We start from the raw sequence: 21,956 nt of genomic DNA on the forward strand, positions 1-21,956 counted from the left end.
ACTAGTTTTTTTAGCATTACTGTTATCAACTTAGCTATGTTCTTTTTTCAGACATGGCTTCTACAAGAAACCAGCACCACCACTTCCAGAGCAACAGTCTTCCTCTTCAAGTGATAGGAACATAGATATGGATAATGCACCGATGGATGAGAGGGATGATCGGGTAAAGTGCACAAAAGCAAGTGATGGCTGTGGAAGATCTTTTGCCCAAAGGATCACAAGGGATGAGAGGACAAGTGGAAGCACAGAAGAGGGAACACACAAATCATCTTCTCATGTTAGTAAACAAAAGAAAATGAAGGAAAGTATAAAGGGTGGTAATTATTTTGTTCCTCTCTCTGCTCAAACAGATGAAAGAAGAGAGAATGAGAATCAAAACACCCAAGTAACAATACCAGCTCCAGAGCAGGTCAGGGCTGAAGGGGGGAGGGAAAGTAACATGGAAGGAGCAGACCAGACAACTCAGACCAACAACCAAGAGACAACACCAGCTCCACAACAGGTCAGGACTGAAGGGGGTAGGGAAAGAGGAATCAGAGAAGGAGCAGACCAGACATCTCAGGTCTGTACACAAAAGGAAAATCACAGTGATAGTGTAAAGGAATGTAGACATTTTATTCTACCTTCTGTTCTGACAGAGGAAAAAGAAGAGAGTGAAAATTCATCCAGTCCAGTCAATGTACCTGTCCCAGAAAGGGATAGGACAGAAGAGGAAGGGAGAGGAAAGCAGGAAAGTAGAGATGATAATGACAATACACCATCTTACATGCTTCATAGTGATACAGAAGACATGGACATTGAACTACTTTTGAATGAATGTAAAAAAACAGAACATTCAAAATCCCATCTGAATACTGGCTCAGAAGAGGTAAATGTGTGTGAAACGAAGGAAGGGGAATTGGATCGGGTTAGCCCCAGTATTCTTACTTCAAGTGATGCCTTTTTTATGGATATGCATTCTGTTCTGCAGGAAAGCCAGGGGTTCAGTGTTTACCATCTGGATCCTTTGTCAGGGGAAAAAGAGAAGGAAGACATGAGAAGTGGGAAAAACAGTAAAGAGAAATATTTTAGAGATGAACAACAAGAACCTGATTCATCCATTCAAATTCTTGAAGAACCTGAAGGATGGTCAAAAAGTGATAAAAGAGCACAGTCACAGCTTCTCAAATCCTCCAAATCCGGTACTAATCAAATGGATTCCTTCTCCACTTTGTCCACCCAGAATGATCAAGAGACACTACTTGCTAAAGATAATGAAGATGACTTGTTATTAGAAGAAATATTTCAGACTTCAGAGTATTTGACAAGCAGTATACCTGATTGTGCACATAGCGCATTAAATGCTAAAGCCACGATGGAAGAACTTTATAAAGCAGTAGAGCCTTTACCAGGACCTAGTGATACCATTTCATCCTCACAGGACTTTATTTGTAGCACCAACATATTCCAACATGACAAGAGTGCAGCACCTCTCTCTAGACCCACTCTGCCACAAGAAGGCAATGAAGTGAACAAGGAAAGTAAAGAAAGAAAAGAAGATACAGAGGAGTCACAAGGGAAAGAAACAGGTGGCATGATGGAGGATTGTGTGAGAAGTGCAACAAATGATAAAGCCACCCAGGAAGAACTTCAGAAGGCAAGCCATCCTTTATCAATATCGATGAAGAAGAAGCAAGGGCAAAAGAAAGAACAAAAAAATCAAGACCATGGACCTGATAATGAAGATAGAGAAAAACAAGATGAAGAAATAAGAAAAATTCAAGAAGTAAAAGAACTAGAAGTGGAGGCAGCAGAAGAAGAAGAGGAAGCAGTTATAGTAGGGAAAAATGGGGAAGAATTAGATGATGTTGGTAAGGTGGATGAGAAGGATGAAAATGAGGAAGAAGAAAAAGTGAACAAAGAAAGTGAAGATAAAGATGATGAGAAAGAAACAGAAGAGATACCAGTCAATGAAGTATCTAATTCTTCCAAACATTCAACAAGTAGCTTGATACAGGATTGTGAAATTAGTGCAATAAATGATAAAGCCATTCATGGGGAATTTCAGATGGCAGTACATCCTTCATCTATTTTATCAAGGGAAAGGCAAGGACAGGAGGAAGAACCAGAATATCAAGACCAAGCACTTGAAAATGAAGATGGAGAACAAGGTGAAGAACAAGAAATGGAAGAAGGGGAGTCAGCTGAAGATGAAGAGGGTGAAGTTGTAGTAGAAGACAGAAGGGTTGTCAAAGAATTTAATGATGATGAGGAAGAGGAGCAAGAAGTGGAGAAAGTTAGCAGAGGAATTGAAGAAAGAAAACACGAGGAAGAAGAGGACGAGTTTTCAGATAACGATATATCTGATTTCTCAAAGCGTTCAACAAGTAGCATGATACAGGACGCTGGAAGAAGTGCAGTGAGTGATGAAGCCAACCTTGAGGAATATCAGGAGTCAGTACATCCATTATCACCATTAGCAAAGAAGAAGCAAGAACAGGAAAAAAAACAAGAAAATCAAGAACAAAAACTTGATAATGAAGATGGAAGAGAACAAGTTGAAGAAATGGAAGAAGTATTAGAAGTGGAGGCAGCTGAAGAAGAGGAGGAAATTGTGGAAGAAAGAACAGATGAAGGAGGATTAAATGATTATGATAATGAAGAGGAGGAGGAGGAGGAGGAGGATGAAGTAGAAGTTGGCAGAGGAAATGAAGAAAGAAAAGATGAGGAAGAAGAGAACAAGATTGCAGACAGTGAAATATCTGATTGTTCAAGGCATTCAGCAAGTAGCATGATACAGGAGCATGTAAAAAGTGCAGTAAAGGGTAAAACCATCCAGAGAGATCTTCAACAGGCAGCACCTCCTTCATCAGCATCAGTAAGGAGGCGGCAAGAACAGGAGAAAGAACAAGGAAACCAAGAATTTGAATACGAAGATGGAGAAGAACAAGGTGAAGAAATACTACTAGATAAAGAAATGGAAGAAACATTAGAAGTGGAGGGAGCTATAGAAGAGGATGCAATTGTAACTGAAGATGAAGAAGAATCTAATAACGACGCTGAGGTGGAAGAAGAAAGGCATGATGAAGAAGAATTTGAAATAAGAAAGAGGAACCAAGAAAAATCAAAACAGCGACCTCTATACTTTTCTTCAAGACTGGTACAGTATTTAATTTAATTTAATTTTTTTCATATTAGCTTTAAAAACAAGCCTTTCCCCTTTACTTTTTTGTGCATATCATCGGTGACTCCACATGAAATCCTTGGACTCTTTCCAACATAGGCTGTAAATAAATCATTGGTGGATGCTGAGAAGGGTCATATCAATTACAATCATTCTATACTCTGTTCACATTGTCTTTGAAAATGAACCCCTCCTCCTTCCTCACTTAGTGTATATCGTTGTTCAGTCCACAAGCAAGCAACACTCCCTGATTCAGCCCATATGCAACATGGGGATGCTGAGAAAGATTCCATCATGTTAAAGGGTACTGGGCTGGTGTGGGAGAGGCTTATTTTTAATGTTGATATGAAGATAGTTGTATAAAAGTTTTTCAGTGGATATATAGATCAGTAAACACAATCTGTTCTTGGATCTTGGCACAAACCCTCTCTTTTAACAACCCCCAGCCTATGAAAAGAAGGAGGATGGAGCTCTGCCACACCTCCTCTCACATTACCAACGATGGCCCAAGTACTTCACAAGCTGAACCAAGGCAGCACACACAGGAGGAACCTGCACTGTCATACCTCAGAGCCCCACCAGGAAGCAGGTGTGTATTGATGCTTTTCATGTATTCTCCCTATTTTCAGTAAAAGTGGCAGCTTATGGGCAAAAGAAAAGCCGATAAAAAATTATATACCGTGCTCCTGCGCAGGTTCCAGAAGAATCCTAAAGAAATAGCTGCACTTGGTTAGAGAGGTCCCTCTTGAAAGAGTCTGTCCTCTCTGTCTCATCATCAGTGTGCCTTCTGCCTTGTGGCAGTACAGTTTTTCCCACTATTTTGGGGATGTAGGGGTCAGAGACCTCCCTGAATTTGAGAAATTAATGATTAATCAGTCCCTCCAGTGCACTAAGAAAGGCCTAAAGCCTACCATCAGTACCTTAACCCATAAACTGTGCCATACATCTAAAGATGACTGATGTTCCAAGCTGCATATCAAAAATTCTTTCGATGCCAGGGTAAAATCCAATGATCCTCTTGTTGCTACATTGTCTCTCTCGCACCATAATCTATCATGAGATCAATCAGCCTGTAGCAGTCATGGAAAGTTGATCTGTTACCATCTTCTCACTAGCCAGCCCCCTGGCTTCTACAGTTGTGGCCATAGTGGAGACTGTGGAGGTGGTAAAAAGGTGTTAGTGAAGAGCTAGATTTTACTAGACTGTGTTGAGAGTGACAGTGATTTGGATTTTATACAACCATCAACTTCTGCTGATGTGAGGAAGCGTGACTGGTGTAAACACGCTCCTGGCATTGAAGGTCACAGATGCACTGCCAAACATAAAGTTACCAGCAAACTTAGTAAGTCAATGAAACCTTCAGAATCTTTACCATTCATTGCCATCACTATCTGATGGTCCACAGTGGCAAAAAGACTGGAAAATGACAGTGGGGGTATAGGAGAAGAATCAGCTGATGAACTGAGTGAGGGAGGGTTGTCAGCTGGAGTGAGAGAGGAGGAGGGGGAGGCAGAGGGAGAACAAGAGCCTCAAATATGCAAGCAATTGGAATAAATAATAAGTTGTAATATTATGTTCATACATGCCTGAAGTGTATTATCCTCCCTCTGCCACCCTCCTGACTCCTCCATCACTGGCCTCATCCCCCAAAGACACCATCTCCTTCATCTTCATTCAGCCAGCATTGCCACATGAAGTAAATGAAGTGTTTTTTTTATAAACTGTTTGGTGCTCCACATGTTTATCTTGGGTTTTTGTTCTTTTTCTCAAGAACCTTTACCACCAGGGATGGAGTGAATACAAGAGTTGTGTATTCGAATATGAATATGAATACCTCAAATTCCAATGAATACGAATATGAATTTGAATACATTGAAATCATATTAATTTGAATACAAATATGAATACTACTTGAAATACTTCATGAATACATTTATGAATATTTTCGATGAAAAATACTTTCTTGATGTAACTGGATAGAACACTGTTGTAAAGTTATTCAACAGTAAAATGAGCTCATGAACAATGATTTAGGCCCCCCATACACGCTCAGATCTAACTGGAAGCCGAGCTTCTTTTGTTTCTGTCAGCATATTCTTTGCTTTTAGTTTTCCACGAGGCTGGATGTTCACAATATAGTTCAATGAACTCGACCCAAAATTTTTTTTTGCCTTGTGAAGGTGCATCATACCTCTTCCCACAACGGCATCTGTGCGCGGACTGCCGCTGCAACTGTCGACTGCTCTACACACGGGTGGATCTGCCTTGATGCCTGTGGAACTGGAGGCAAAAATTTAGGAGCCCACAACAGTACATCACTGAGGCAGCAGGTAGATCGCCAGTCCAAATTCTCCCCACACACGTTCAGTTTTACCTGCAGTCACCAGAACTGCCAGGAAAACTGACAGTTTATCTGAGCGTGTATGGGGAGCCTTATGTCTGGTGCCAGTATTCAGTATAGGGATATCACACTTACTTTAGATACAGCAGAAATATTATTTATATTTCTGATATTAAATTTTGAAATATTTATCAGATTATTCGCAGAATACAGTACCTTCTCGAGTTTCGCGGTTAGTCCTAAATTCTTACCATCCCGACTTTCGTGCATTATCATCCCGACTTTTGCGCTGCTTTGACATGTACGGGTCATGTCTACTTACCATCGGCGTCACGCACGCTACCTTTAAAGGTAGTATTACACTGGACGTTTTCTTCCAAACATTGTGGCTATGGCAAGAGAGAGAGAGAGAGAGAGAGAGAGAGAGAGAGAGAGAGAGAGAGAGAGAGAGAGAGAGAGAGAGAACGGGTCGGTTTGAAGCCGCAGTTGAGGGCGGCTGCCTTACGATTAGCTGACACTTCTGAAAACACGCTTGTAATTAGCTAGGAGTCCGATGACGTCGTCGTCAATGCTCACCCTATCAGCGGCTTCACTGCCTTAAGGCGGCATCACAATGGCCGTTTTCGTCCAATCATTGGGGCTACGGGCAACGCCCATATGCCCAACCGGGAGGGAGTTCACGGTTTTTCGTAAGCTGATGTCACACAGGGATTTTTTCTTCCCACCGCGTTGGCACCACCTAGGGCAACCGGCAACTCCAACTTTAACTGGTGTGCGTAACACACGGCCAAGGTCGGTTGCCCGTATCCACATCCACAACGTAAACAAAGCACTTACTCTGTATCAACATGGCGGCGTCTGCTAAATTAAGGGCTGTCGCGGCTTGTGCTGCCATTACCCAAGTTATGGACTTGTTGCTGAAGTTAAATGGAAGGAAAAACTGTTGTGGGTGTGGCATGCCTGTGGTTCCTCTGTGCCAGTTCTCATTGTCACCACTGCGTGTGCACGGCCGACCCACCCATCTTGACTCAACCACATAAACACATGGAGCAAATAACAACAAACACACACACACACACACACGCACACCAGACTCTTTAGGAACCATTGCAGATGCTTCTGACAAACAGAAATGACTTCACCATTTCTTGAGTGTGTTAGAATGTATTTGGTGAGTGGCTCACATGAACCAAACCTAGCTCTTGGCAAGAAGAGAGCAGTCGTCTTTAACACTGCTCTCTTCTTGCCAATGGGTATGTTTGGTTTGTATGAACTACTCACCAAATAAGTTCTAAAACACTCTAGGAAATGGCAAAACCATTTTTGTTTGTGAGAAACATCTGCCATGGTTCATGATGAGTCTGGTGTGTGCGTGCGTGTGTGTGTGTGTGTCTTGGTTGTTACTCAATCCACGTGTTTATGTGGTCGGAGTCTAGATGGGTGGGTTGGCCGCTCATGCGCAATGGTGACAATTAGAACTGGCACGGAGGAACCTCAGACACGCCACACCCACAACAGCTTCTTTCTTCCATTTAACTGCAGCAACAAGTCCATAACTTGGGTAATGGCAGCACAAACTGTGGCAGCCCTTAATTTAGCAGACGATGCCATGTCAATACAGGGCACGTGCTTTGTTTACGTTGTGGATGTGGATACGGGCAACCGACCTTGGCCGTGTGTGATGCACACCCGGAAAAGTTGGATTTACCGTTGCCCAAGCTGCCGCCAACGCGGTGGGAAGAAAAAGGCCTGGTGTAACACCAGGTTACGGACAACCGATAACTCGCTCCCGGATGGGCGCACGGGCGTTGCCAGTAGCCACAATGGTTAGAGGGAAACGGCCAGTGTGACACTGCCCCAAGGCAGCGAGGCCGCTGACCAGGTGAGCGCCGGCGATGACGTCATTGGATTCCCAGCGAATCACGAGCATGTTTTCAGAGCTCAGCCAATCTGTGTCTTTAAAACGACCCGTTCTCTCTTCCTGTTTTCTTCCTTTTTCCAAGGTATGTATTTTGAGATAACAAGGGAGTAAAGGAGGAAAAAAAGGGAGTTCCGGGGGGCAGCATGTGCCAGTTATAATAGCGCCACTATAAACAGTTGCCTGCATCATGATGGGCTCGAGGCCGACCATCAGGCCCAGATGAATAGTCTACCAGCACCATAGCCCACATGTAAAAAAAAAAAATAATAATAATAATAATAATAATAATAATAATAATAATAAAAAATCTCCACGGGTTGGAACAGATAAGCGCTTTTTCAGTGTTTTCAATACCTCGAGTTTCGTGGTCCTCGAGTTTAGTGCTATATCTTCGGAACAAAGCGAGCACGAAACTTGAGAGGGTACTGTAATACAGTAAAACCCCGATTATCCGAAAGCGGATTATCCGAAAAACCGGATTATCCGAAATTGATCTGGATAATGCAATTAAATTTTTTTTTTTTCGATACTAAAACGTTATAAAACATCAAAAATAAATAAAAGTAACTACATATGTACTATATTAACACATTTAAAATTAATAAGAACAGTTAAAATGAATATACTTTCTAATATGTACGTATTGCCGAAATAGCTTGTAACGAATAGATCAATGTATTAGACAAAAAACATTAAACAAACTCTCAACAACACCACGTCCGCACCTTCGCCCCAGCAAGGATGTAGGTGCGGCGAACGAACAAACTACTGCACGACTACTCTCACACCGTACTCTCAAGACAACGACACAAACACGACTCCCCTCTCCACTCCATGCCACATTCCCCTTCCAAGAATGTGTTCTAATGAGAAAATAAGAACCAAGGTGCAAGATCAAAGTGATATTCATCCAAACGAGAAAGCAAGACACAATGCCGACGATCAAACTGGCGGCGATCAAAATGGCGGCCATAAATCCGGATTATCCGAAAAATCGGCTTATCCGAAAGAGGCTTCCCCCCTTCCATTTCGGATAATCGGGGTTTTACTGTACATACTTTTCCCTTGTATTTAAATCTGAATGAGAATACTTTGATATCTCTCAATAATCATTCGAATACGAATACAAATACACACAAATACTGTATTCGAATATATTAGAATATGAATACCGAATATGAATACTCCATCCCTGTTTACCACTTTTTGATCCATTTTTTCATCTTGTCTTTGTTGTTCCTTTAGTGAACCTGAAAACCTACTTTATCTTTCTCACTTCCTTCCAACTTTATACTTTCTCTTCTTCTATATTTCCTGCCTGAAATTTTACCAGATTGTCATTTCCTTCTTGGTAGTTCTGCTTTGATGCCTCATTTTCAGCCTCCACATTATTTATTTTCTTCTTTTTCTTATCAGTTTGTCCATTTTGCTTTGCTTTTCATTGTTTGTTTTTCCTGTTCCTTCATACCTTGTAATTTATTATTATTATTATTATTATTATTATTATTACTATTATTATTATTATTATTGTTATTATTATTATTACTACTTGTATTATTACTATTATTATTATTATTATTGAGCTCTATGAAAGGACATCAAGGAAAAAAAAATTGCTATAGACTCAAGAGTTCCCTTAATGAGGAGACATGAATTTGAAAAACAAAAGACCATTACAATAACATAAGGAGAGGAATAAAAAGGGGGGAAACAATATCCCTAATATTTTGAATCACACCATAATTTTCACTCAGTTGCCCTTTCAATAACTTAAACACTCCATCCATTCTTCATTCCTTCAGTGTTGTCTTACATCCTTCACCTTTCACTCAGCAAAGGCTCTTCGTCTCATCAGCTCTCCTCCTCATACTGATAGTCTTCTACCTCTTAAATTCCGCCGCAATGTTGCCTCTCTTTCTATCTTCTATCGATATTTCCACGCTGACTGCTCTTCTGAACTTGCTAACTGCATGCCTCCCCCCTCCCTCCCTTGCTGCACTCGACTTTCTACTCATGCTCATCCCTATACTGTCCAAACCCCTTATGCAAGAGTTAACCAGCATCTTCACTCTTTCATCCCTCACGCTGGTAAACTCTGGAACAATCTTCCTTCATCTGTATTTCCTCCTGCCTACGACTTGAACTCTTTCAAGAGGAGGGTATCAAGTTCTCTCCTCCAAACTGACTTATCTTTCGCCACCTCTTAGGATTCTTTTTAGGAGCAGCGAGTAGCGGGCTTTTTTTTTTTATTAATGTTTACTTTTTTGTGCCCTTGAGCTGTCTCCTTTGCTGTAAAAAAAAAAAAAAAAAAAAAAAAAAAAAAAAAAACACCTCAGTTTGATTTTTCCAAATCATCCTTCCTGATCAGTGTCTGAAGCCTTTAAAAGGTCTCCCAGACTTTCTTGGGCTTGTACACTCCACTGTCTCTTATGTGGTTTGTGATCAATATTCTTTTCAATAACTCATTCACTAACACCTTTGTCGTTCATACTTGACATTTTTGGAGACTACATCTGCTCACACCCTGTACCTCTACTTTTAGGTCTTACAGTTCCAGGAGTCTCACTTGCTCCTGGAAGTCAACTGATCATTCCACCCCTCAACGACAAAAAGCTGGATCATACACAGTGATGGAGGACCTTGCAATCATCAACTACATTGTGAAGGAAAATGCCTATGATAGAGTCGGAGGAAGGGCGCTATGGCAAGAGATGGCTACTAACTTTCCTACTGGTAAGTTTAACCCTCCCACTCCGGGCGTCTATCCAGAAGGGGACCCCCGTATCTGGGGGTTTGGGGAAAATTTAGGGTCATGTTTACATTCTAATTGCATTGTAAATAAACATGATGGAAACTAACTATATACTACTTTTAGGAGTACAAACCATCCTCTGTCGAATGGCGTTTAGTAGAACACTTTAGGTCCACTGGTTGCTGAGTAATCCTGAGTAGAATCGAGTAATTTTTTTCGCCATAGATCTAGCCCGTGTTCGAGTGTGTGCCTGCGGTGCGGGCTATAGCCTAACCCATGCTCCTCGCACAACGCTCCCCGTTCCACTCCACTCCGCTTGACACTACTTCTGTTCCCTAACATTTATATTTCATTGTGTTTCAAGTACACTGGAGGCTGTTTATTTCTTTTCTGCATATTTATTGAAATTTTTCTTTATATATTTCACTGAGAATATTTAAGCAGAACATTGATTATACTGTTACATATGTGGGTGTGCTTGCGTGTTTGTATGTGTTGTATGTGTGTGATTGCATGTGTAATGTGATGAAATTGTGAGCCTAGTATGGTGCATCAGTTCGGGGGTGAGCAATGCACTGGTGAGCGGGAGACCAGGAGAGTAAGACGCGAGTCTGTGCTTGCGGGTGTTCAACTGAGTGCCTGCTTGCTGGAGAGTGGTGTGTGTGTCTGTCGTGCTTCTGTGTGCCTGAATAAAGGCCGATTCGCACTACACCAGCACGTTTACGGGGCGTGACCATACCTGAATGGGGCCGTAACTTACTGTGTAGTCACACTACACCATCACGTAAACGGCTCGGACCTGCATGTGGCCGTCATGGGCTGGCAACACCGTGCTCACACCTCCCTGCTCTCTGATCGTGGGTGTTGCCGGGTTTGGTGGGGTATATCCGTCCTTGTACTTTACCGCCAAGGAGGTGATGTTGCTGTATGATATAAATCCAGTGAGAGGTAAACACCTTAACCCTTTCTGTATGGCGACGCCGACATCAGCGTCATGAAGTGCCCAGTGCAATATACGGCGATGCCGACGTCGGCGTCGTAATTACATTTTGTTTTAGTTGTTCCTGAGTGATTCCGTATTCTGTTCTGACTCTACCTAGAGACTCAGTATGAGATACGATGTCTTATTTGACTTTCAATGTTATTATAGTGTAATAACGTAAGTGTGTCTTGCACGCATTTGTACTTGACAGAAACAATCAATTTTAACAGAAAATAACAAAAATAATGAGAAAGAAATTATATATGTGCATGTGTGGAGTAGTGGAGTTCCTCTTCCTTTGGGTTGCCAAGTGGCTGGGTAGTGAGTGCTTATCTCACCCCCCCCTCGGCTCAAGGATGCGGCCTCCCCTCCCTGCCTCCCTTTCATTTTCCCGCTGTCTCTGTTCTCTTTCATTCTTCCTTCCTTCCTTCCTTCTACCTCTTCCCTCCAGGGTGTGTGTGTGTGTGTGTGTGTGTGTGTGTGTGAGAGAGAGAGAGAGAGAGAGAGAGAGAGAGAGAGAGAGAGAGAGAGAGAGAGAGAGAGAGAGAGAGAGAGAGAGAGAGAGGAGGCGCCTCTTCAACAAGTTTGAGCTTGCTGTTCCTCGACCCTTCCCTTGTGTCACGTTGTGTGTGTGTGTGTGAGAGAGAGAGAGAGAGAGAGAGAGAGAGAGAGAGAGAGAGAGAGAGAGAGATGCCTCTTCAACAAGTTTGAGTTTGCTGTTCCTCAACCCTTCCCTTCCTTTCTAACCATTGATCTACGTGTGTGTGTGTGTATGAGAGAGAGAGAGAGAGAGAGAGAGAGAGAGAGAGAGAGAGAGAGAGAGAGAGAGTGGGGAGGCGCCTCATCAGCAAGTTGAGCTTGCTGTTCCATGACCCCTCCCTTCGTTTCTACGTGTGTGTGTGTGTGTGTGTGTGTGTGTGTGTGTGTGTGTGTGTGTGTGTGTGTGTGAGAGAGAGAGAGAGAGAGAGAGAGAGAGAGAGAGAGAGAGAGAGAGAGAGAGAGAGAGAGAGAGAGAATGCTAATCTCACAAATTTCTTTGTATATTTATGCTTACATCTCAAAATTATCAAATAATTTATGTTTATTTATGTGCACCATTTAAATTTGCATGTTTTTATATATAATACATGATGATTATGTTGAGATTATGGCTGAAAACTTGTTATAATTAGAAGCGACGTTTGAAATTTGGGGCGCGCGGCCAGCCTGGATACGGGGCGGGGCGCCGTTTTCGCCCGGCCGTAGTGAAAGGGTTAACAGCCGATGAGGCTAGACTGCCTTTCCACTGGCAGGCTGGCTCCTTATATAGCTTCTGATGAAGCCCGGCTTGCTTCGTTCAAGGTGTTGAGGTGTCGAGGTCTGATGGTTGGGGCTCGTTGTTAGGATGGAGATGGTGGTTTGTGAAGTGGGACGAGCACCCGGGAATGACCCTTCAAGGCGTACGCTCAAGGGTCGTTACACCTCCTCCCTAAAGACGACACCGCAGGGAAGTGGTGGTGTCGTGACGGATGGAGGGGGACAACTGAGGGCATCGACGATGACGTTGTTGGAGCCCTTGATGTGATGCAGCCGGAGGTTGAATGGTTGGAGGAATAAGGACCATCTCAGCAGTCGTTGGTTGGAGAATTTGTTTTGGTCCAGGAAGGTGAGGGGGTTGTGGTCAGTGAACACTTTGAGGGGTGCTGGACTAGGAGACAGGTAGCACTCAAACTTCTTGATGGTTGATTTGATGGCGAGTAGCTCCTTTTCAATGGTTGAGTAATGCCGTTGATGGAGGTCCAGCTTTGCAGAGTGATAGGCAACAGGATGTAGTATGCCATCCTTCAGTTGAAGTAAGGCCACTCCCCCTGCTTCTTCACTGGCGTCAGTATACAGGACGAATGGTAGAGTGAAGTCTGATTAGCGCAGTTTGGGGTCTTGGGTGAGGAAGGTCTTCAGTTGGTTGAAGGCAGTCTGGCAATCGTCAGTCCAAATGAAAGGCACCGCTCCGCTGGTCATCCGGGTGAGTGGTGCTGCTGCCTGGGCAAAGTTTGGGCAGAACCGGCGGTAGTAACCACTCATACCCAGGAAACGCTTGAGCGCTTTCCGGGTGGTTGGTGCTGGATACTGGAGAATGGCGGAGACGTTAGCTGCCTTGGGTCGGACGACTCCCAGGTCAACCTCATGTCCCAAGTACGTGACTGTTGCTTGGCCAAAGGTGGTCTTGGCCAACTTCACGGTGAGGTTCGCCTTCTGCAGTCAGGACAGCACCTTGGAGATTTGTTAGAGGTGATGCTGCCAATGAGGAGAACAAATTGAAATGTCGTCCAGATAGACCAAAATTCCCTCTAACCCCTGCAATAGGTCATTCATGGCCCTCTGGAAGGTTGCTGGACTATTTTTAAGGCCAAACAGCATCACTGTATATTGGTATAATCCAAAGGGTGTGGTGAAGGCGGATATTACTTGTGCCTCCACCGACAAGGGTATCTGGTAATATCCCCTCAACAGGTCCATTTTTATTAAAGACCGTACATTTCCCACCTCATCAATGAGATCGTCTACCCGTGGAAGAGGATAGGCGTCTGGAACCGTGACTGAGTTGACTCTGCGGTAGTCGGTGCAGAGCCTTAGCTGGCCATCCTCCTTGGGTACGAGTAGACATGGTGAGGCCCAAGGAGATTTGCTGGGGACTGCTAGGCCGTGTTCCAACAGGTAATTTACCTCCTTCTGCATCTGTGCCCTCTTCTGTGGATGTAACCGATAATAGTGTTGTTTTATGGGAAGGGTTCCTGGCTGCAGGTTGATGACGTGACTGATAGTGTGGCAATGGCCAGGATTATCCTTAAGGACCGAACTGAATTGTCTGAGTATGTGGTTCAGATCATCTTGTTGTGAGGAGGAGAGGTGCTGGAGGAAGTGAGGAAGACTACCAATAATCTCAGAGTTCGACAATGGAGCCGATGGAATGATGTGGGTCAGCTCTGGTTCCTGAACCGTAGGCAGAGCACAAAGGGCTGCAGCCGCTGGTGTAGAGGAATCAGAGCTGACTGTACGAGTTACACATGACATGGGTCTCTGAGGGTTGTCTGGTGAGTCCTGGTGCTTATATTGTTTAAGTAAATTTATGTGCACTAGCTGAGTAGCCTTACGGTGGTCTGGAGTCTCTATGATGAAATTGTATTCAGACAATTTCCTTTGAACTTTATAAGGACCATGATACTTGGCTTGCAGAGGAGAAAGTTTGAGGGTTTGATGTTGCCTCTCAAGCGGGCCCTGTGACTGGGAATGTTATGCTGTATACATAGACTCCTTACTCCTTAGTTGCTTAAGTACTGGGTTAACTAGTTCACTGGCAAAATAGGCGCCTCTGTTAGACTGGATCTCCTGAGGGATGCCAACAGTGGTAACTGGAGGATGAAGTATATTATCCTTAGAAATAGCTTTAGTATGCAACTGAGTCAGGGAAGAGTCACTTTGTTGGGCTTCCTTAAGGCTCTGTTCAGTGAAAATAGTTGGAATGAGACTCTGGGGAGATAAGGTAGGCTCAGAAATTTTACCAGCTTTGGATGGTGATCTATTAATGGCGCAACTAGGGAGTAAGCCGGGTTGATCTTGTTCGAGATCAGCTGTTGGATTCTCGGACAAGGGTGACTTACATGTTGTTAATGATGGATATACAAGACTTCCAGCAAGATCGTTGCCAAGGATTAAATCAACATCAGGAATGGGCAACTTCTTATCTTCACTGACTCCCACCTTAACAGCCCCCTGAACCAAGCCACACCTCAAGTCCACCCTGGCAAGATGTGCGGGAAAAGGATCATGAAAGTCCCTCAGGTACACCATTTCACCGGTGTAGTTGTCAGAAATGTTAGGTAAGGCAGACTGCCTGATGAGGGATTGGGCGGCACAAGTATCCCGAACTATCCTAACAGGGTGCTTCGGCTGGCCAGGGCCAAGAGAAACTGTACCGGTGGAACGGAAGGGTTGGAATGGGTCATTAGCTTTGGGTGGCAGAGTTTGAATGGAAGCCACACGTTTGGTTGTAGCCATCTTTGCCACTTTGCATTTTGGGTCGGGACAATTGGTAATTACATGCCCTGATTTTTTACAAAAGAAACATACAGGATTAGATTTAGCCAGTGTACCATCCCTAGTCTTAGTGGATTCAGCACCTTCAGAACTACCAGGCAACCTAACATTAGAGTGGAGGTGCTTCCTCTCCCTGGTTGGCGACTTGTGAATTAGAGCATAATTGTCTGCCAACTTGGCTGCCTTGATTAAATCTGTCTCCTCCTTGTCGATGATGTGAACCTTGATAGAGTGTGGAACTCTTCGTAGGAACTCTTCAATAGCAATTAAATTGAATAGGTCGTCATAGCTACTTACTGCGGCTGACTTTAACCAGCGCTTTAATGCGCGAATTTTGTCAGAGGCGAACTCTGTGTAAGTTTGATACTGTAGTTTACTAAGGTTACGGAAAACCTGGCGGTAACCCTCTTTAGTGATGGAATAAGCTGCTAAAATGGCTTCCTTAACTGTTGTATAGTTGGTATTGTCTTCAATGTGATTACAGACTGTTAGAGCCTTGTCAGACAGCTTAGGCTTGATGAGCCATACCCAATCTGCTGGAGGAATTTCAAAGTGAGTAGCTGTTGACTCAAATTCTCTAAAGAAAGCTTCAGGATCTTCATCAGGGAAAGAGGGAATCAGTTTGACATACTTTAACAAGTCAGTTTTACGGGGAATCTGAGTCTCTGCAGGTGGTTTTGAATTGAGCTGTTGTAGTTGGTAAGCATGATTCCTCGCCTTATCTTCATTTTCAAGTTCTAGCTGTCTAATTTGCAACTCATGTTCCCTAATTTGCAACTCATGTTCCCTAGCTTTGTCTCTTTCTGCGTGTTCCAGCTCTAGGAGCTTAGCCTGCATTTCGATTTTATTAATTTCTAACATAAGCTCACCATCAAGGTTGGAGGCTTCATGAGTAGGGAATTTGACTGTTTCTGTATCCCCAAGATGTGCAAGGATGAGGGTTCTTAATTGATCCTTCCTAACATCTGGAGTGAAAGGGATGTTGAAAGTTTTGGCGATGTACTTTAGATCGTCTTTAGAAACTTTCGCCATTTTGAATTCCTCGATATCGTGGTTACCTGCAAACTCTACGCCGTCAAATGTAGCCATGACGAAGAGTTCCACAAAATATGAGTAAAACCTGCAAGTGGCCTTATAAATGACACAAAAAAGGTTATAAGGCAATAAGAGGCTTACTGTTATTCAGCTGAATAACTAGCAGGTCAATTATGGCCAAAGGTGTTCTTTAGCAATGGTGAACGGGGATAACAGCTGGATAATGATGGCTTATTATCGATACTAATGGTAACTATCTAGCATTAACCAGGGAATGATGGTTATATACCAAAAAAGGATCACTAGTCTTAACCGGAAACAAGATGGCTAACGGCTAGCGGACATGGTTGGTAATAACCGTGAAGAGGATGGTTAACTACTAGGTTAGTGACTCACAATAATCCACCCCCCCTTAAATAATCACAAATCACTTGTTGGTTAGCACTTATTTGCTTTAGATACTTTACAGCAATAACAAGCCACTGGTATTCAAGAATATAATATCCCACAATATTATATAGAATGTCTTGAATACGATACTTTTCATTAATAACTGGCTGAAAAGTTTTAGGGAAAGGTCACGTTAATGGGTAGTATTAGTTAATTATAGGTGTGAACTTTTAGTTCAGTACATGTACAGTGAGTCTAGTTCAGGCTGATGGGAAATAAGGCTTTAAACTGGGCAAATCACATAAGACACACTCCTATGCTACTAACCTATTTATACTTAATTGGCCACTTAAACATAAATATGAGTTAGCAGGCTTCACAAGGTCACTTACAGAGGTAGATATCCCGTGGAGGAAGGCAATAATGACTTTAATAATTACAGTTACGTTAAACTGGTCACTAAGGGTTGTTGGATAAATATTATGTTACGTTAAGATAATTATGTAGCAAATCCCGGACAGGCCCCCAATTTGTTACGTTAGCAAAAGAAGGGGTGACAGCCTTTAGTGACTAACAACTCAAAAGTAAAACAACACAGTTAAATTGAACACTTATACTTAACTAAACTTATATTACACTTATACTTAATTTGACAAAGCAAAAATATACTCCCAGGTATAATAAGTAATTACCCTTAGTGACAGGGTGAGATGAATAACAACAAAGAAACAATGAAACAGTGAAACAATTAGTGATGTATCCTCCTCGGTATATCCGTCCTTGTACTTTACTGCCAAGGAGGTGATGTCGCTGTATGATATAAATCCAGTGAGAGGTAGACACCTTAACAGCCAATGAGGCTAGACTGCCTTTCCACTGGCAGGCCGGGTTCTTATATAGCTTCTGATGAAGCCCGGCTTGCTTCGTTCGAGGTGTTCAGGTGTCAAGGTCTGATGGTTGGGGCTCGTTGTAAGGATGGAGATGGTGGTTTGTGAAGTGGGACGAGCATCTGGGAACGACCCTTCAAGGCGTACGCTCAAGGGTCGTTACAGTGTGTGTGTATGTGTGTGTGTGTGTGAAGGACCCCAAACATAATCAGGGGTAGTGGAGAGAGGATTGACCTGACTCAACCCACCAAAGTAAAAAGGGTGGGAGTGTCAAGGAATTCATTTCAGGTGTTGAGGAATTCTGGAATGATTGACCTGACGTTCTCCTTATAGTGTGTACACGTGATATTCTCTCTCTCTCTCTCTCTCTCTCTCTCTCTCTCTCTCTCTCTCTCTCTCTCTCTCTCTCTCTCTCTCTCTCTCTCTCTCTCTCTCTCTCTCTCTCTCTGACTACACCCACTTTCTCCAAGTCATGTACAGTTGACACACACACACACACACAGTGTGTGTGTGTGTGTGTGTCAACTGTACATGACTTGGAGAATGTGGGTGTAGTCAGAGGAATGCTTATGGTGGGAGCCAGATCAGGTCACAGGTCAGGTATACAAGTCAGGTCACACGTCAAGTGCAAGGACCACTACTGATCACACCTCACCTCACCTCACACACACACATACACACACTCTCTCTCTCTCTCTCTCTCTCTCTCTCTCTCTCTCTCTCTCTCTCTCTCTCTCTCTCTCTCTCTCTCTCAAAAAAAAAAAAAAAAAAACAGATTTATAAATGGAAAGATTAAACCAAGAGAAAGAATTGAAAGACTGAGAGACGGGAATGGGATAATCGATGATCCTATAGGCATGGCAGAGTTACTAAACAAAAAGTTCCAGCAAGCATTTATTAATGAATCAATATTTAACGAGCCACAAGAAAACAAGATAAATGTACATGTCGAAGAAGTTACAGTAAATAAAGAGGAGATATATAAATTGTTGGGGGAGCTGGAAGAGAGGTAAGCTGTTGGACCGGATGGAGTCTCAGGGTATATGTTGAAAGAATGTAGAAATGAGTTGGTTAAACCGATATATATTAAATGCTCAATAACAACTGGTACAGTGCCTAAGGAGTGACGGAGGGCCGAAGTGGTCCCCATATACAAAAGTGGAAGGAAGGAAGAACCCCTGAACTACAGACCTGCATCATTGACCAGTGTAGTATGTTAAGTATGTGAGAAAGTGATCAAGAAACAATGGATGAGATTTCTAGAAGAGCATAATTTAATCACAAGTAAACAGTATGGATTCAGAAAAGGGCACTCATGTGTGACAAACTTACTGAGCTTTTACTCAAGAGTGACAGATAAAATACAGGAAAGGGACGGATGGGTTGATTGCGTCTACCTAGACCTGAAGAAGGCGTTCAACAAAGTTCCACATACATGACTGCTATGGAAACTAGAAACTAAAGGAGAATTGAAAGGGAAAATGAAGAACTGGATGGAAAGCTACCCTAGGGGAAAAGAGATGAGAACAGTGGTTAAGGACATTAAATCGGAACGGAGAACTGTAGAGAGTAGAGTACCTCAGGGATCAGTATTGGCACCAATACTTTTCCTAGTATATATTATTGACATGCCAGAGGGAGTAAATAGCATAGCTGGGCACGATAACAGAAAACCATATTCCCGATAACCGATAACTGATAATGAAAAACCTTATCGGTGATAACCGATATTCGTTAACTGGAGACACAAATAGTATAGGCGATAACCAATAACCAATACCCAATATAAATCCACAATACTGATACTAGCTAGCGATAATTCTGATAGGCGAAAACGATACTATATTGATATTTCAAATAGAAAAACAGATGAATTCAGATTTTCATTATCTGTATTTTAGAAAACTTACAAAACCTGAAAACCACACGTTGACACGTACATATGGATGGTAATACTAGAAACGCCTGATCCGGTGTTGTGTTATTTGGCTTCCCCACCGTCAAAAGCTGGCGCTTTCGTTTACAAACACTGGTCTCTCGTGAACTGCGCATGCTCAGACCAGCAAGCATAGACCTGTACAGTCTCATAAAGCTTTTTAACTGTAATTAAGAGGTGCTGGAAGGCTAAATCAGACATACAGTACCACTACCACCATCCCCGCTTTTTCTAGAATGACACTCTGTACGAATTGTGTCTATATGTACAGAGTGTCGTTCTAGAAACAGCGAGGATGGTGGTACTGTATGTCTGATTCAGCCTTCCAGCAACTCTTAATGTGTTAAAAAGCTTTGTGAGACTGTACAGGTCTACGCTTACTGGTCTGAGCATGCGCAGTTCATGAGAGACCAGTGTTTGTAAACAAAAGCGCCAGCTTTTGACGATGGGACACCAAATAACACAACACCGGGTGGCTTCAATACCATGGCATGCTCACAAATGAATATGGAATATCAAATTTGAGGCAGTGAATAATAATTTTTTTGGCAAAGTTAAATGATTTTTCTTTTTGATATATTGATTTTTGAGTAACAACAACAAAAAAAAATCTAATGTTTTGATGTTGATGATCTAAGTATGAAATCTCTTCACCGAAGATATTTCATACCCTGAAGTTTTTTCATACAACACCGGGCCACGCATGCACGGTAGGGAGACGTTTTTTTTTCTTTTTTTCTGAGAGGTGAAAAAAAGTAGTGATTATTGCTAGTTTGGTTACAAAAGTAACGAAGATACCGATATATATTTAAATAAGTAGCGGATGGACGATAACCCGATCTTGTTATCAGTGATAAAGTATCGCAATAACTTATCGCGATAACGCCCAGCTATGGTAAATAGTTATATGAGCCTGTTTGCAGATGATGCAAAACTGCTAAGACATATAAGAAACAGTAAAGACTGCGAAATTCTGCAAGAAGACCTAAACAAGATTTGGAAATGGAGTATAGAATAGGAGATGAAATTCATTGTGAAGAAATGTCATGTTATGGAAATACGAAAAAGTGAAGGAAGACCAAAATGGACATATAAAATGGGAGATGGTGAAATATTAAAGAAAGTACACAAAGAGAGAGATCTGGGAGTAATAATGCAAGATAATAAACAGCCAGAGAGTCATGTTAATCGGATATTCGGTGGACGTATAACATGGTGAGAAATATAGGGATAGCATTCCACTACATGGATAAGGATATGATGAAAAAATTAATTACCACTATGATCAGACCGAAATTGGAATATGCAGAGGCAGTGTGGTCTCCCCATAAGAAGAAACACATAAAGAAACTAGAAAGAATACAAAGGATGGCAACAAAAATGGTTCCAGAGCTGAAGGGACTGACATACGAGGAAAGACTAAAGGAAATGGACTTACCAACACTAGAACAAAGAAGAGAAAGGCGAGACCTAATACAAATCTATAAATTATTGAGCAAAATGGAAGTAGACAACTAGGAGTTACTACTAAAAGAAGGAATTACCACCAGGAACACAAGAGGACATAGTAAAAAAATTGAGGAAGGGAAGATGCTTGAGAGACATAAAGAAATATAGCTTCCCGTAAAGAAATATAGAGGTTTGGAATGGACTAAGTGAGGATGTAGTATCGGCGAAGAGTGTGCAAAGCTTTAAGGAAAAGCTGGATAAATGCAGATACGGAGACTTGACCACACGAGCATAAAGCCCAGGCCCTGTAAAACTACAACTAGGTAAAACTAGGTAAATACACACACACACACACACACACACACACACACACACACACACACACACACATTTGTGTGGCCTGGGAAACCCGTCGTCGGCTTTCCCTTTTCTCCGCTCCTCCTCCTCCACCCTTGAGATACCTGAACTGATTAACTCACTTTTCCTCCATCTGTCAAAGTCTTCCCCCCCTAGACTTTGCCTCCTTCCCCACCTACCTACCCTCCCCGTCTAATCCTCCTGCCGTGGAAGATTTTCAAGTTGCCGAAAAGCTCAGATCTCTCAAACTCAAAAGGTCTACCACACCTCTAGATTTACCCATAAAGCTTTATCAGGAGTTTTCTTTTGAACTTGCTAACCCCCTTGCCTCCATCATAAATGCCTCACTCACTCAGAGCAAATGCCCCACAAATTGGAAAACCTCATTTGCCACTCCCATCCCCAAAGTCACCAACCCCACCTTACGTAATGAACCAATGAACCAAGACCCGTTGCTATCACTCCAATCATGAGCCTGCTTTGTGAAGACTTTGTATTTAGCTGGGCATATGATACTATTCATTACAAAATTGATCAGAGGCAGTTTGGCAACGTTAGAGCCTCCTCCACAACACATTGCCTCATTAGTTTCCTTGATTTCATTCTTAAAAACCTGTAAACCAGAAAAACTTCCTCTGCCCTCGCCTTTATTGACTTTCAGAAAGCCTT

The 21,956-nt window shown here is 42.6% G+C and overlaps 1 protein-coding gene across 3 annotated transcripts in view; it reads left to right on the top strand.

The window, feature by feature from the left end:
• Window positions 1-21,956, top strand: part of LOC126995869 (trichohyalin-like) — a 53,012-nt gene that overhangs the window by 19,847 nt on the left and 11,209 nt on the right. For 2 of the 3 annotated variants that reach the window (XM_050855764.1, XM_050855765.1), the window contains exons 3-5: window positions 52-3,139; window positions 3,610-3,752; window positions 9,968-10,158. In XM_050855764.1, the coding sequence (XP_050711721.1) occupies window positions 52-3,139; window positions 3,610-3,752; window positions 9,968-10,158 (3,422 nt within the window). Of the gene's footprint in view, window positions 1-51; window positions 3,140-3,609; window positions 3,753-5,343; window positions 5,501-9,967; window positions 10,159-21,956 lie in introns of those variants that run through there. The other variant, XM_050855766.1, reaches the window with a different exon arrangement.

The sequence above is a fragment of the Eriocheir sinensis genome, chromosome 9 (genome assembly GCF_024679095.1).
Source record: "Eriocheir sinensis breed Jianghai 21 chromosome 9, ASM2467909v1, whole genome shotgun sequence".
Classification (NCBI taxonomy): domain Eukaryota; kingdom Metazoa; phylum Arthropoda; class Malacostraca; order Decapoda; family Varunidae; genus Eriocheir; species Eriocheir sinensis.